General features: G+C 45.2%; 1 protein-coding gene across 3 annotated transcripts in view; it reads left to right on the forward strand.

The window, feature by feature from the left end:
* elp3 (elongator acetyltransferase complex subunit 3) overlaps nt 1-15,998 on the forward strand; it is a 210,368-nt gene that overhangs the window by 119,976 nt on the left and 74,394 nt on the right. For all 3 annotated transcript variants that reach the window (XM_070884784.1, XM_070884782.1, XM_070884783.1), the window contains exons 8-9: nt 9,401-9,562; nt 13,307-13,433. In XM_070884784.1, the coding sequence (XP_070740885.1) occupies nt 9,401-9,562; nt 13,307-13,433 (289 nt within the window). The remainder of the gene's footprint in view (nt 1-9,400; nt 9,563-13,306; nt 13,434-15,998) is intronic.

Here is a 15,998-nt window from a genome sequence, read left to right on the forward strand (position 1 = left end):
GGTGACTATCTTATATTGATGGCCTCTAGTTATGCTCTTCTCTACGAGTGGGAACATTCTCCCTGTATCCACTCTATTAAAACCTTTCATAATTTTTTTTAAAATAAGGAAGACAGATTTATGTAGCGACTTTCATGACCAGCGACATCTCAAAGCACTTTACAATGAATGAAGTACTTTTGGAATGTAGTCACTGTTGTAATGTAGGAAACCTCTATTAGGTCACCCCTCAGCCTTTTTTCCCCCAAGAGAAAAGAGACCCATCCTGTTCACCATTTCCTGATGTGTAAATCCTCGCATTTCTGGTATCATCCTTATAATTCTTCTCTGCACCCTCTCCAGTGCTTCTATATCCTTTCTATAATCTGGAGACCAGAACTGTATGCACTACTCTAAGTGTAGTCTAACCAAGGTTCAATACAGGTTTAGCATAATTTCCCTACTTTTCAATTCTATACCTCTAGAAATAAACCCTAGTGCTTGGTTTGCTATTTCTTTGGCCTTGCTAACCTGTGAATCAACTTTGTGATTTGTGTATTTGTACTCTGAGATCCCTTTATTCCTCTATCCCACTGAGACTCGCACCCTCCAAGTAATGTGACATCCCTATTCTTCCCATCAAATTGCAATACCTCTCATTTATGTGTGTTGGACTTCATTTCCAATTATATGCCCATTCTGCAAATTTATTAATGTCCTATAATTTGTTGCAGTCCTCCTCAGTATTGACGATTGCCCCTAATTTGGTGTCATCCTCAAATTTAGAAATTGTGTTTTTGATTCCAAAGTCTAAATCGTTAATATGAATTTTGAACAACAGTCCCAGCACTGATCCTGGTGGACCACCACGATCCACCTTCTGCCACTGTGAATAGTTACCTTTTATCCCTACTCTCTGCTTTCTGTCTTGAAGCCAGCTAGCTGTCCATTCTGCTAATTGTCCCCTGACTCCGCATTCTCTGACCTTGTTCATCAGTCTATTATGGGGTACCTTACGAATGCCTTTTGAAAATCTAGATAAATTACATTTACTGCATTGCAATGGTCTACTCTCTCTGTTACCTCTTCAAAAAATTTTAGAGGTTGGTCAAGCAAGACTTTCACTTTTGAAATCCATGCTGACTATTCGTTATTATATTTTTGGTTTCTAGATGTTCTTCTAATTTTCTTCTTTAGTAGGGATTCCATTATTTTTCCTACCATCAATGTTAAGCTGACTGGTCTATAATTCCCTGCACATATTCTAACCCCCTTCTTAAATATAGGTATTTCGTTAGCTATCCGCCAGTCCTCTGGCACTACACCTTTTTCTAACAAATTATTAAATATGTGTAATAGGGCCTCTGCTATCTCTTCCCTGGCTTCATTTAAAAGTCTGGATAATTAATTAAATTTGATTTCAAATAACTTCATTTACAGTTTAGTTTCTTGACTACTTAATAGATTTAGATTAAGTTATTGGTAATTAAATTAAATATCTACTTATAACACACAAATAAATAAAAACAGAAAATGCTGGAAATCTCAGTGGGTCAGGCAGCGTCTGTGGAGAGAGAAATAGAGTTAACGTTTCAAGTCGATGACCCTTCGTCAGAATTGGCAAAAGTTCGAGATGTAACAGATCCTTAAAGAAGTGCAAGGAGCACTGAAAGGGGGAGGGGGAGGAAAGAACAAAAGGGAAGGTCTGTGATCGGGTGGAAGGCAGAAGAGATTTGAGAGATAAAAGGAATGATGGCCCAAATTGAGGTGGTAATGGCACAAATTAGGAAACAAAAGATGAGTCTAGATAGGGTATGAATGGCAAAATAATTACCAGCTGTAATGGGAACAGAAAAAATAAAAAAGGGAGTCGTGTTTGTATATTTAAAAAAAAAATGGGAGGAAAGGGAACTAAATATGGGCACAGGTTATGATCTGAAATTGTTGAACTCAATGTTGAGTCCAGAAGGCTGTAAAGTGCCTAATTGAAAGATGAGGTGCTGTTCCTCGAGCTGCGTTAAACTTCATTGAAACAGTGTAGGAGGCCGAGGATGGAGAGGTCAGAGTGGGAGTGGAGTGGAGTGGAGAATTGAAGTGACAGGCGACCGGAAGCTTGGGATCACGCTTATGCAACGGAGGAGCAAGCAGTCACCCAATCTGCGTTTGGTCTCCCCAATGTAGAGACGACCACATCATGAGCAGCGAATACATTATACTAAATTGAAATAAGTACAAGTAAATCGCTGTTTCACCTGGAAGGAGTGTTTGGGGCCCTGGACAGTGAGAAGAGAGGAGGTAAATAGGCAGGTATTACATCTCCTGCGCTTGCATGGGAAGGTGCCGTAGTTTCTTCTTGTTCCTGGACGTCCTCCCACTACAGTTGTGTTTTGTCAGTTGAGGTGTGAAAGTCCAGAGAAGTCCACTTTTGGTGACCCACCCAGTATTGCATTAATGTTGGGCCACTCACGCAGTATTGCATTAATGCTGGCCACTCACGCAGTATTGCATTAATGCTGGCCACTCACGCAGTATTGCATTAATGTTGGGCCACTCACGCAGTATTGCATTAATGTTGGGCCACTCACGCAGTATTGCATTAATGCTGGCCACTCACGCAGTATTGCATTAATATTGGGCCACTCACGCAGTATTGCATTAATGTTGGGCCACTCACGCAGTATTGCATTAATGCTGGTCACTCACGCAGTATTGCATTAATGTTGGGCCACTCACGCAGTATTGCATTAATGCTGGCCACCCACGCAGTATTGCATTAATGTTGGGCCACTCACGCAGTATTGCATTAATGTTGGGCCACTCATGCAGTATTGCATTAATGTTGGGCCACTCACGCAGTATTGCATTAATGCTGGTCACTCACACAGTATTGCATTAATGTTGGGCCACTCACGCAGTATTGCATTAATGTTGGGCCACTCACGCAGTATTGCATTAATGTTGGGCCACTCACGCAGTATTGCATTAATGCCGGTCACTCACGCAGTATTGCATTAATGTTGGGCCACTCACGCAGTAATGCATTAATGCTGGCCACTCACACAGTATTGCATTAACGTTGGGCCACCCACGCAGTATTGCATTAATGTTGGGCCACCCACGCAGTATTGCATTAATGCTGGCCACCCACACAGTATTGCATTAATGTTGGGCCACTCACGCAGTATTGCATTAATGTTGGGCCACCCACGCAGTATTGCATTAATGCTGGCCACTCACACAGTATTGCATTAATGTTGGGCCACCCACGCAGTATTGCATTAATGCTGGCCACTCACACAGTATTGCATTAATGCTGGCCACTCACACAGTATTGCATTAATGTTGGGCCACTCACACAGTATTGCATTAATGCTGGCCACTCACACAGTATTGCATTAATGTTGGGCCACCCACGCAGTATTGCATTAATGCTGGGCCACTCACACAGTATTGCATTAATGCTGGTCACTCGCCCAGGTGCGGCATTTGCACCATGTGAAACCAGCGTGTGAAATTTCCTGTAGCCTCTTGTCCGTGTGAGACCAGGGGCTGTATTGTTAGTTGTCTTTCTGAAGGATTCAAATCTGTCTTTAGCGCTAATTTTCCAAGTCAGTTGTTTTGAGAACCACAAGCCAGTTCAAAGCTTCTCAAACTTTCTGCGCATTGCTGCCTCAGCAGTTGAAACGTACATTGTTCAAGTGTAATATCCATCATCATCATAGGCAGTCCCTCGAAACGAGGATGATTTGTTTCCACGCCAAAAAAAGGATGAGTTCACAGGTGTTTCGAATGAAGAACCCAAACTACATCCTGAAGGGTGGAAGATGCCTGTGCGTGGATTTTTTTAATGTGGGGTGGCCGTTGCACATCAGCCACCGCGGGGGCTTGACAGAGCTAGGTCTTGGTCCAGTGGCAAGGATTACCCAAGACAACTGGAGACCTGCTCTGCTGCATGGACCAAGTGCGCACACATATTTCAGTGTGGACTGGCCCGTGCTGCCCCTTTGGATGTAATATCCAAAGGGGCAATGTTACCCTTTTCTTCAGTAATGTAAACTTGATTTTGTTCCCTCGCCCCTTTTCGCTGCCTGTGGGAATGTGAGCAAAAGGATTGTCCCTCGGCTGCTGGAACATAGGATAGGATCGTGCCCTAACTGTTGGGGTGAAAGTCACACCCTTTCCAGCTGTAATGGTTTGAAGTGAAATGTGTTTAGATAGACTGAGCCCAGTTCCTATTAGATGTGAGTTCACACAGAAGAAAGCTGCCTATAAATATGACAGAGTGGGGGGGGGGGTGGTCGGAGTGGGAATGGTCTCATTGGCGAGTGCTCTGCTGAGGTCAGAGTTCAAACGTGTTGCTCGTTGGGCAGTAACTTAACTCTGAGAGCTGTGTCGTAACAGGAATCTACTCTGCTGCAAGCTGACAGACCCTGATCCTCCTTCCTTCGTAGCGACTTCAGGCAGGATGCTGGGGAGTTGATCAGAAGCAAACGGAGGTTTGTGACACTGGAAATGGAACGACGAGAATCTGCATTTATATAGCACTGCCCACTCCTCCAGCGAGCAGCACCCAGGGGTTTTGTCAAAGAACGGTAGAGTAAGGAAGAAAAGGACACTGAACACCAAGCTGTGGAGAGCGGGGAACTTGGGTAGGTTGATTTTGAGGAGGTTTTTGAAAGTGAAGTTAGATTCCACCTGCAGGTTTGGAACGGTCGGAGTTTCCTGAACAAGACGATACATTATGGGAGGCCTGGGTACTGAACAACATCAGAGAATCTGAGCTTCACATGGATTCTCTACGTTTAGATTCTGCCAACTGATATTCACAGAAGGAAAGTTGGAGATTTCAAACTTGGAATTTAAATTTAGGAAAGGAGATTATCCAGAGAGCAGTCTAGACACAGACCGCTGGAGGATGAGATTGTCCAGAGAGCAGTTTAGACACAGACCCCTGGAGGAATGTCCAAGATCGACAGGGGGCCCCATTGTCAAGATAGTGCAGATTCCATCTCCACACGAAACAGTCAGGAGGAGGGGCCGTGCCATGATCCTGCAACCAGTGACTGAGTTATTGATACAACACTTAGTGCAGTGTTCATCATCGTTTTCATTGAAGGTAACTTTTCTGCAGTGGGATTTTAACGAGCTTCTATTCTCGTGCCTGCTCTATTTAAGCAACTGGTGATTGAATATTGATTGGTGGAAGTACGTCATTTATTGAAAGATATTTTTATGATTTTATATTTCCTGCGTTTGGGTTTTTTTGTGTTTGGACACCTAAATTATTGCTTTATAATGAAGCATCAATCTTCCCATCTGTGATTTATTGTGGGTGAATTAGACAAGAGTTATAGTAGGCTGGGTGGAGAGGTGAGAGCTGATCAGTCATTCCGACAGGCAGACAGGTTCAAGTGACCAGCACTTCTGGGACTTGAAGCTGCAATAGCTGCAACACGATGGGAAGTGAGCTTGTGCTGACTATCCTCCATCACACACCGTGTTTCAGTGCGAGTGTTCGCCCCGGGACTTGAAAGGCGGGGGAAAATCGCATGTGGTGCTGGCTAACGTTCCCACTAAGTCTGGAGATCGCGCACAGGCCGCTCAGTGGCCTTTACGTGGAAGAAACCACGCATGCATGAAAATATGAATTGCCCGCAGCCAGTTAAAAGGACTGTGCATGGAGAAAAATTCGAAGGAATATTGGTGCTAGCCCTTGCTGTTCAGAATTAAAATAGGAGGCAGACAATAAGCAGGAATCTATAGACCAGTTAGCCTAACATCTGTGGTTGGGAAAATGTTGGAGTCCATTATTAAAGCAGTAGCAGAACATTTGGAAAAGCAAAATTCGGTCAGGCAGAGTCAGCATGGATTTATGAAGGGGAAGTCATGTTTGACAAATTTGCTGGAGTTCTTTGAGGATGTAACGAACAGAGTGGATAAAGGGGAACCAGTGGATGTGGTATTTGGATTTCCAGAAGGCATTTGACAAGGTGCCACATAAAAGGTTACTGCACAAGATAAAAGTTCACAGGTTGGGGATAATATATTAGCATGGATAGAGGATTGACTAACTAACAGAAAACAGAGTGTCGGGATAAATGGTTGATTTTCTGGTTGGCAACCAGTAACTAGTGGGGTGCCGCAGGGATCAGTGCTGGGACCCCAACTATTTACAATCTATATTAACGACTTGGATGAAGGGACCGAGTGTAACGTAGCCAAGTTTGCTGATGATACAAAGATGGGAGGAAAAACAATGTGAGAGGAGAACACAAAAAATCTGCAAAAGGACATAGATAGGCTAAGTGATTGGGCAAAAATTTGGCAGATGGAGTATAATGTTGGAAAGTGTGAGGTCATGCACTTTGGCAGAAAAAAATCAAAAAGCAAGTTATTATTTAAATGGAGAAAGATTGCAAAGTGCTGCAGTACAGCGGGACCTGGGGGTACTTGTGCATGAAACACAAAAGGATAGTATGCAGGTACAGCAAGTGATCAGGAAGGCCAATGGAATCTTGGCCTTTATTGCAAAGTGGATGGAGTATAAAAGCAGGGAAGTCTTGCTACAGCTATACAAAGTATTGGTGAGGCCACACCTGGAATAGTTACGAAAGGATATACTTGCTTTGGAGGCAGTTCAGAGAAGGTTCACTAGGTTGATTCTGGAGATAAAGGGGTTGACTCATGAGGAAAGGTTGAGTAGGTTGGGATTCTACTCACGAGTTCAGAAAAATGAGAGGTGATCTTATAGAAACATATAAGATTATGAGGGGGCTTGACAAGGTGGATGCAGAGAGGATGTTTCCACTGATGGGGGAGACTAGAACTAGAGGGCATGATCTTAGAATAAGGGGCCGCCCATTTAAAACTGAGATGTGGAATTTCTTCGGAGTGTTGTAAATCTGTGGAATTTGCTGCCTCGGAGCTGTGGAAGCTGGGACATTGAATAAATTTAAGTCAGAAATTGACAGTTTCTTGAGCGATAAGGGGTTATGGGGAGCGGGCAGGGAAGTGGAGCTAAGTCCATGATCAGATCAGCTATGATCTTATTGAATGGCGGAGCAGGCTCGAGGGGCCGTATGGCGTACTCCTGTTCCTATTTCTTATGTTCTTATATCCCTCCCTGTGCCTTATCCAGTGCGTTGCACTAAAATGAGGGAGCACTGACTGCTGAATTATATCACTGGGAGTTTCAAATAGTTTTGTCTCCATTTCTAGAGCAGTAGAGCGTCCTCCATGAACTTCAACTTGTGCAAAACTCCGCTGCTTGTATCAAGTTGATTCATCCATCACCCTCTGTTATCGCTGACCTACATTGGATCCTGGTCCACCCAATGCCCCAGCTTTAAAATTCCCATCCATGGCCTCGCCTCTCCCTTATCTCTGTAATTTCCTCCAGCCCCACAACCAATGTTCCCCGGAATTTCTTGTGTATGTGTGTGGCCCATTCCCAATTCAGCGCACGCCCGAACCTTCAGCCAGTCCCGGGCTGCACAGCTTAGAGGAAACGTTGCCTACGGCCTTCTGCGATCTCTGCACTTTTCCATATCTGGCCTCTTGAGCACCCTCGATTCTAATTGCCCTACCATTGGCGGCCGAGCCTTCAGCTACCTCGGCCCTAAGCTCTGGAATTCCCTCCCTAAACCTTTCCATCTCTCTCTTCCTTTGTGACCTTCCTTAGAATCCACCCCTTTGTCCAAGCTTTTGCTCACCCCTCAATATCTCCTCCTTTTGGGCCAGTGTCACTTTTTGTCTGGTTACACTGCTGTACGGCGCCGCGGGATGTTTTACTGCATTATGTGAAAGGCGCTCTATAAATGCAAGGTGTTGCTGCCACCGATCAAGAGTGACACTTAAGCAATGGATTGTGCTCTGCATCAAACTGTTTCTCAGTTATTGGATGGTTATGTGAATTGAACTGTCTGAATCGACTTGCACAAACCTGTAAGAAATTGGGCAGCTACTTTACTATCCAGAGCACAAATCCTGATTGTCACGGCAGTACTTCAAATTAGGAGAACCGAACGGGTTAATGTAACAGGCTCTAATGGGGAGGTCAGTGCAGCACCAAAAATTGGATTGATGCCCTTCATTCAGGCAGATTGTTGTATTGCTTTTGAGCTTTGAGAATTAAAGCTAGTGTCTTTCACTTTTTGCCGAGAAGTAAAAGGTGACTATTCAGTATACTGCACCATCAGTGGAAATATTCCTCTCGTGTTCGACTGCTGCTGGTTTAACTCCGCAGTTAACTCTGAGAGAAATAACTTTACTTGCTACTACAGGGAGTAATTGAGGCGAATAGCATGGATGCATTTAAGGGGAAGCTAGTTAAACACATGATTGAGAGAGAAATAGAGGGATATGCAGATAGGGTAAGATGAAGAGGAGTGGCAGGAGACTCGTATGGAGCATAAACACCGGCATAGACCTGTTGGGCCGAATGGCCTGTTTATGTGCTGTAGTCTCGGTGTAACTCGGTGTGTGCTCTGGGAGGTGCACAGTAGAGAATGGTAACTAGTACTTAGATAAAATGTCACCTGTCGCTGTGCACAGAATCCATCTTACAGATTGACCTCCGCTGGCAGGGTGTGAAATCAATAAATGCAAGACCTGGGCAGGACCCCCTCCCCTGCTGGGCACTCTGGAGGCACGGGCCCCCCCCCCCCCTGGCTCGGGCACTTTGGGGGCACAGGGCCTCCCCTGCTGGGCACTCTGGAGGCACGGGGCCCCCCCCGGCTCGGGCACTTTGGGGGCACAGGGCCTCCCCTGCTCGGGCACTCTGGGGGCACCCTCGCTCCCCCCCCACCCTCCGGCTCAGGCTCTCTGAGGGCAGGGTTCCACTCCTGAATGTTTGTACAGTACATCACCTGCTGCAAGATGACTTCTCTCTTTTTGTTCTCAATCTGACAATCCGGATGTTTTGCTGGACATGATGAAAGTGCAGTCCGATGCAATCCAGGGGCTGCTGACGACGGGCAGAGGTAGTGGGCTGAGTTACAGAGAGTTTCTATATTGAGGCTTCAGTGTGCTGTGTGAGGGGGCAGCTTCGTAGCTGCAGTTTCTCGGGTGGCCAGTGCTGCGTTATATGGTGCAGTTTGAGCCAGGGTTCACAGGGAATGAGGAGAGCGGCCTCGGGCTGGCCCCCTGCCCCTCCCAACAGATAAACTAAGCCGGTCACGTGGGTGAAGGGTGCCCCACAGGGGGAAGATAATTAACAGTGGAATGTTTTCCCCCATTATCTCTGACAATATTTGATTTTGTAAGTTATTTAAGTGCTTTTCACGGGTGCCGATCGTGTTGGTGACTGCCACCTGTATAGTGTTTGGAGCTGGCGCTGTGTGTGGGATCTGCTCGCTATTTTACCGTGGCCTCTATCTCGATGACCTTTGGATTAATGAATTGGTTTTAAAAATGATTTCAGGTACTCTGAGCGCAGCAATACCAAGTGCGTTGGGATCACCATTGAGACCAGACCAGACTACTGCCTGAAACGGCATCTCGGTGACATGCTGCAGTACGGGTGTACGCGGCTGGAGATTGGGGTGCAGAGTGTCTACGAGGATGTGGCCAGAGACACCAACAGGTGGGGCATGCTTCAAAACCCAAACACTTCACTCGGACATTTTCAAAAGTGCCACTCCGCTTTGGAATAGACCATTTAGTCCCTTGAGCCTGTTCCGCCATTCGTGGGATCATGGCTGATCTGTGAACTAACCCCATATACCCATCTTTGCCCCATATCCAAGAATACCTTTGGTTAGCAAAAATCTATTAATCTCAGATTTAAAAATTAACAATTGATCTAGCATCAGTTGACATTTGCGGAAGAGAGTTCCAAACTTCTACCACCCTTTGTGTGTAAAGTGTTTCCTAATTTCACTCCTGAAAGGCCTGGCTCTTAATTTTTAGAATATGTTTCCCAGTCCTAGACTCCCCAACCAGTGTAAATAGTTTCTCTCTCTCTCTACCCTTTCTGTTCCCCTTAATATCCTGAAAACTTCGATCAGATCACCCTTTAACCGTCTAAATTCTAGGGAATACAACTATAATTTGTGTAATCTCTCCTCGTAACTTAACCCTTGAAGTCCGGGTATCATTCTGGTAAACCTACGCTGCACTCCCTCCAAGGCCAATATATCCTTCCTAAGATGTGGTGCCCAGAACTGCTCACAGTGCTCCAGGTGTGGTCTAACCAGGGTAACTGCAGCACAACAACTACCCCCTTGTAGTCTAGTCCTATAGCTATAAAGGCCAGCATTCCATTATCCTTTTTGATTATTTTCTGTACCTGTTCACGACATTTTAATGATCTATGTTCTTGAACCCTCAAGTCTCATTACACATCCACTGATTTTAGCTTTTCATCATTTAGAAAGTACCCTGTTCTATCCTTTTGCTTACTTTGGAATCCATTTGCCTCAGTTTTGCCCATTCATTTAATCTATCAATATCCCTTTGCAATTTTCTGTTTCCACTTGCACTGCCTAGAATTCCACCTATCTTTGTGTCATTGGCAAATTTGGATATATGACTTTCTATGCCATCATCTAAGTCGTTATTAAATACAGTGAATAGTTGAGGCCCCAACACAGATCTCTACGGGACACCATTAGTCACTGATTTGAGTACCTACCCATTATCCCTACTCTCTGTCTCCTGCCGCTCAGCCAATTTCCTAACCAGGTCAATAATTTGCTCTTAATTCCATGAGTTTCTACCTTAGTTAACAGTCTCTTGTTTGGAACTTTATCGAATGCCATCTGGAAGTCCATATAAATAACATCCATAGACATTCCCCTGTCCAATACTTTAGTCACTTCTTAAATTTTTTTTATCAGATTTGTCAGACATGACCTACCTTTCACAAATCCATGCTGGCTCTGTCTGATCAACTGAACATTTTTGAGGTGTTCAGTCACCCTATCCTTAATTATAGATTCTAGCAATTTCCCGACAACAGATATTAGGCTAACTGGTCTATAATTGCCTGGTTTCTCCCCCTCGCTGTTCTTAAAAAGCGGAGTGACAGGCACAATGTTCCAATCTAAAGGAATGGTTCCTGAATCGGTCGAACTTTGGAAGATTATAGTTGGGGCATCTGCAATGTGTTCACCTACTTCCTTTAAAACCTTGGGATGGAAACCATCTGGCCCTGGGGTATGTCACTCTTTAGTGCCATTATTTTCTGCATTACTGTTATCTTATTTGCGTCAATTTTATTGAGTCTCTGTCCCCGATTCAGTATTAGTTTCTTCGGGATTTCTGGCATGCTATCCTCTTCTACTGAAAATACTGCTGCAATGTAATTATTCAACATGTCCGTCATTTCCCCATTGTCACTGACAGTATCACCACTTTCAGGTTATAAGGGGCCAGCATTGCTCCTGACCACCCTCTTTTTCCTAATGTAGCTGTAACATTTATTCCTATGGATTTTGATATCCTTTGAAAGTTTCTTCTCATACTGCCTTTTTATAGTACTTACTGTCCAATTTGTGACCCATTTCAGTTCTTTGTATTTTTCCCATTCACCATGATCTCTGCTGTTTTTTGCATTTTTGTACGCCCTTTACTTTAGTTATATGCTGTTCCTTACCTCTTTAGTTGTCCATGGCTGGGTTTTTTTTGGCACTCTTGTCCCTTGGGTACATAGGAACATAAATAGGAGCAGGAGTAGGCCATTTTGCCCCTCAAGCCTGCTCCGCCATTCAGTAAGATCATGGCTGATCTGATCATGGACTCAGCTCCACTTCTCTGCCCGCCCCCCATAGCCCTTTACCCCCTTATCACTCAAACATCTGTCTATCTACACCTTAAATATATTCAATGACCCAGCCTCCACAGCTCTCTGGGGCAGTGAATTCCACAGATTTACAACGCTCTGAGAGAAGAAATTCCTCTTCATCTCAATTTTAAATGGGTGGCCCCTTATTCTAAAACTGTGACTCCGAGTTCTAGATTCCCCCATGAGTGGAAACATCCTCTCTGCATCTACCTTGTCGAGCCCCCTCATTATCTTATATGTCTCAATAAGATCACCTCTCAGAGTACAGGCCCAACCTGCTCAACCTTTCTTCAGAAGTCAACCCCTTCATCTCCGGAATCAACCGAGTGAACCTTCTCTGAATTGCCTTCAGGTATCACAACATCTCCCACTGATCTGTTGTTTTGCCCAGTTTACAGTGTGCAGTCCCGTTGAAGTCGGCCTTACCTAAATCTAGAATCTTAGCTGTTTCGTGTTTCTCCCTTTCAAGTTGAACTTGAGCACCGAAATCTAGGTTGACGCTCCAGTGCAGTGCTGAGGGAGTCCTGCACTGTCAGAGGTGCCGCCTTTCAGATGAGACGTTAAACCTCAGGTGGACATACAAGATCCCACGGCACTATTTCGAAGCAGAGCAGGGGAGTTATCCCCGGTGTCCTGGCCAATATTTATCCCTCAATTAACATCACCAAAACAGATTATCTGATCATTATCACATTGTTGTTTGTGGGAGTTGGCTGCCGTGTTTCCGACGTTACAACAGTGATTGTACTCCAAAAGTACTTAATTGGCTGTAAAGTGCTTTGAGACGTCTGGTGGTCATGAAAGGCTCTATATAAATGCAAGTTTCTCTTTCATGTTATGTCCCTCCTCTTGTCCCATAGTCAGTCCCTCACTCTGTACATCCCTCCCCTTTTCCCATACTCAGTCTCACCCTCTCTACATCCCTCCCCTTGTCCCATAGTTAGTCTCACCCTGTCAACATCCCTCCCCTTGTCCCATACTCAGTCTCACCCTCTCTACATCCCTCCCCTTGTCCCATAGTTAGTCTCACCCTGTCTACATCCCTCCCCTTGCCCCATAATCAGTCTCTCCCTCTCCATTGTCCCTGGACCCAAGGGACAGACAATCAGCCAGTGTTGCCTGTGAGCCCAGTTGGTGGCCAACCTCGAGTCCACTGACAGCTACTGGGAGATGAGATAGGAGCTGAGTGCAAAGTGAAGATTGGTCTGGTGTGTGGAGGAAAATGCTATCACTTTCTAACTGTCCTATACCCATCCAGACACAACTGCAAGGTTGCCAAAACCCACAGCTGAAACTGGGATTTGGTGAAGTAGACTGTGATTCAAGAACAAAGCCGTGTCTGATGGTGATGCAGTGCGATTTAAAAAAAAAAATGCTTTAAGCCTTTGGCACATATAAGAGAAAACTTTAATGTAATTTTATTTTGGATCCCGATGGTGTTGAGACCCTGCTGTTTGACTATGTCCTTCTGATGCATGCCTCCAGGGTCACGCTACAGAGAGCTTATGACTCGCCTGGCTAATCCTTTGCTTCTTTCTGCAGGGGCCACACTGTCAGGGCCGTGTGTGAGTCATTCCAGCTGGCAAAGGATGCTGGCTTTAAAGTCGTGGCACACATGATGCCTGACCTGCCTAACGTCGGCCTGGAGAGAGACATCGAACAGTTCATTGTAAGTGTTCTTCAGCTGGGTCCTCCTTTGCCCAAATAATCGCTGTAGTCTTTACCATCTAATAGTGTCTTCATTTTATACAAGAAAAGGAGCACGGTAACCTGTTTAAGGACGCGCTGATTTATACTGCCAAATTGGCCACCATGCTCCACCCTTTGGCTATAATTGGTCCCCTTGGAGGATAAGCCATACCTTGAAGTTTCACAGGAGTGTGTAACTGGAACCGCCCATCCCAAGGTTTCACTGACTTTGCAAATTGTGACTTAATCCACTTTGACTTCCTGAAGTGACAGAGGACAGAGCTCCCCAGAAGACAGCAAGGGCCAGCCAAAAGTGTCTTACCCCAGTCCAAGTGCATGCCTCCCCTAGCCCAAGTGCATGCCTCCCCTAGCCGAAGTGCATCCTTCCCCCCCCCCCCCCCCCCACTATAGATGGGGCAAGCATTGTGTATGGATTATTAACAGGTTTATTTAGTATGACGTGAATAGTGACCATGTCAAGCTTTGGTTTTTTGAGGAGAGGGGTGATGTCAGCAGATTTGAAGGAGAGGGGAACAGTACCTGAGGACAGAGACCATTAACAATGTCGGCTAACATGGGAGCCAGAAAAGGAAGTTGGCTAGTCAGCAGTTTAGTGGCAATAGGGTCAAGAGAGCAGGAAGTGGGTCTGATGGATAAGATGAGTTTGGAGAGATAAAGAGGGGAGATCAAAGAGAAACTAGAGAAAAATAGGAATTTAGGGCTAGGACAGGTGGGAGCGTTAGATGAAGTTTGGCCCTGTGGGCTAGGTGAAGGAAGGGAACTCAGGCAGCTGATCGGATGTTCTCAATCTCTGATACAAAGAAGTCCATGAGCTCCTCACACTTGTTGGAGGTGAGTGTGGTGGAGACAGGGGAGAGGGTTAAGGAGACGATTAGCAGTAGAGAAGAATAGCCTGGGGTTATTTTTGCAATCCAGAATGATCCTGAGTGAGCAGTTTTTGTAGACAAGCGTAAGAACCGATAGTGTTTTGTGTGTTCGAGCCAGATCTGGCGGTGAATGGCTAAACCAATTGTCCGCTTTAGGTCCTTCATTGGAACACCTGTGAACGTATCCTTTTTTGGCGTGGAAGCAAGTCATCCTCGTTTCGAGGGATCACTTATGATCATCATCATTTGTCCGCCAAATCTGTTCAAGTCTACGCCCTTTTGACTTGAGAGAGCGAAGATGAGGGCTGTACCAGGGGGAACGGTAAGGGTCGGAGAGAGTAATCATTTTAATAAGGATTAGGGCATCAAAGCTGGTAGTGAGGGTGTGATTGAGCAGATCAGTGGCTGAAGAAATGTCATTGTTAAAAGAGGGCCAAAGGTTGGAAAGTTTCGAGTTGATAAGTGCAGTTGTAATAGAATTTGGAGAGTTTTTTTTCCAGGGGCGGATGCAGAAGTAGGTTTGGATTGGTGAAGGGGAATGTGGGTCGAGAGCGATACAAGGAAATGGTCAGAGATGGCTTTATCTTTAATTGATACAGTTGGAATAGCAAGGCCACGAGAGAGTGCAAGGTCAAGGGGGTTGGGCGTGAATATGGGTTGAGGAATTTACATGGAGGGAGAGGTTAAGGGAGGACAGGAGGGTAGTGAATTCAGAGGAGAGAGAACATGATGAGTTGAGATGGAAGGTGTGGGAAGTATGAAATTATCCACTTTGGTAGGAAGAATGGGAAAGCACAATATTTTTTAAAAGGTGAGCAAGTAGTAAGTGTTGGGATTGCGAGGGATTCTGGTGACCTTGTGCACAAATCACAGATCCAGCAGGTACAGCCAGCAATTAGGAAGGCAAATTGCCCTTATTGCAAGAGGGTTGCGGTATAAGAGTAAGGAAGTCTTGCTGCAATTGTGTAGAGCTTTGGTAAGATATATGGAGCACTGTGTATAGTTTTGGTCTCCTTACCTAAGAAAGGGATATACTTGCCTTAGAGGAAGTTAAACATAGGTTCACTAGATTGGGATGAGAGGGCTGTCCTCTGAGGAGAGATTGAGTAGAATCTTATTCTCTGGAGTTTAGAAGTGAGGTGATCTCATTGAAAAGTGTAAAATTCTTGGAGGGCATGACAGGATAGATACTGAGAGGCTGTTTCTCTTGGTGGAGAGTCTAGAACTAGGGGTCTTAGTCTCAGGATGAGGAGGGTGGGGTGGGAGGGGAGGTTTGACCATTTAGGACTGAAATGAGGAGAAATGTATTCACTGAGGGTTGTGAATCTTTGGAATTCTCTACCCCGGAGAGCTGTGGATGGTGAATTGTTGAGTATATTTAAGACTGAGATCAATAGATTTTGGGGCACTAAGGGAATCAAGTGATATGGAGATCGGGCAGGAAAGTGGAGTTGATGTAGAAGTTCAGCCCTGATGGTGAATGGTGGAGCAGGCTCAAGGGGCCGTATGGTCTACTCCTTATGTTCTCCACAGCATACATCAGACTCTGTCACTGATGCATTGGGCATCACTAACACCGAGAGTCTGACATAGAATGATACATCACAGAAGGAGGCCATTCGGCCCATCATGCTGGTGCCAGCTCTTTGAACGAGCTT

The sequence above is a fragment of the Pristiophorus japonicus genome, chromosome 7 (assembly GCF_044704955.1).
Source record: "Pristiophorus japonicus isolate sPriJap1 chromosome 7, sPriJap1.hap1, whole genome shotgun sequence".
Lineage (NCBI taxonomy): Eukaryota > Metazoa > Chordata > Chondrichthyes > Pristiophoridae > Pristiophorus > Pristiophorus japonicus.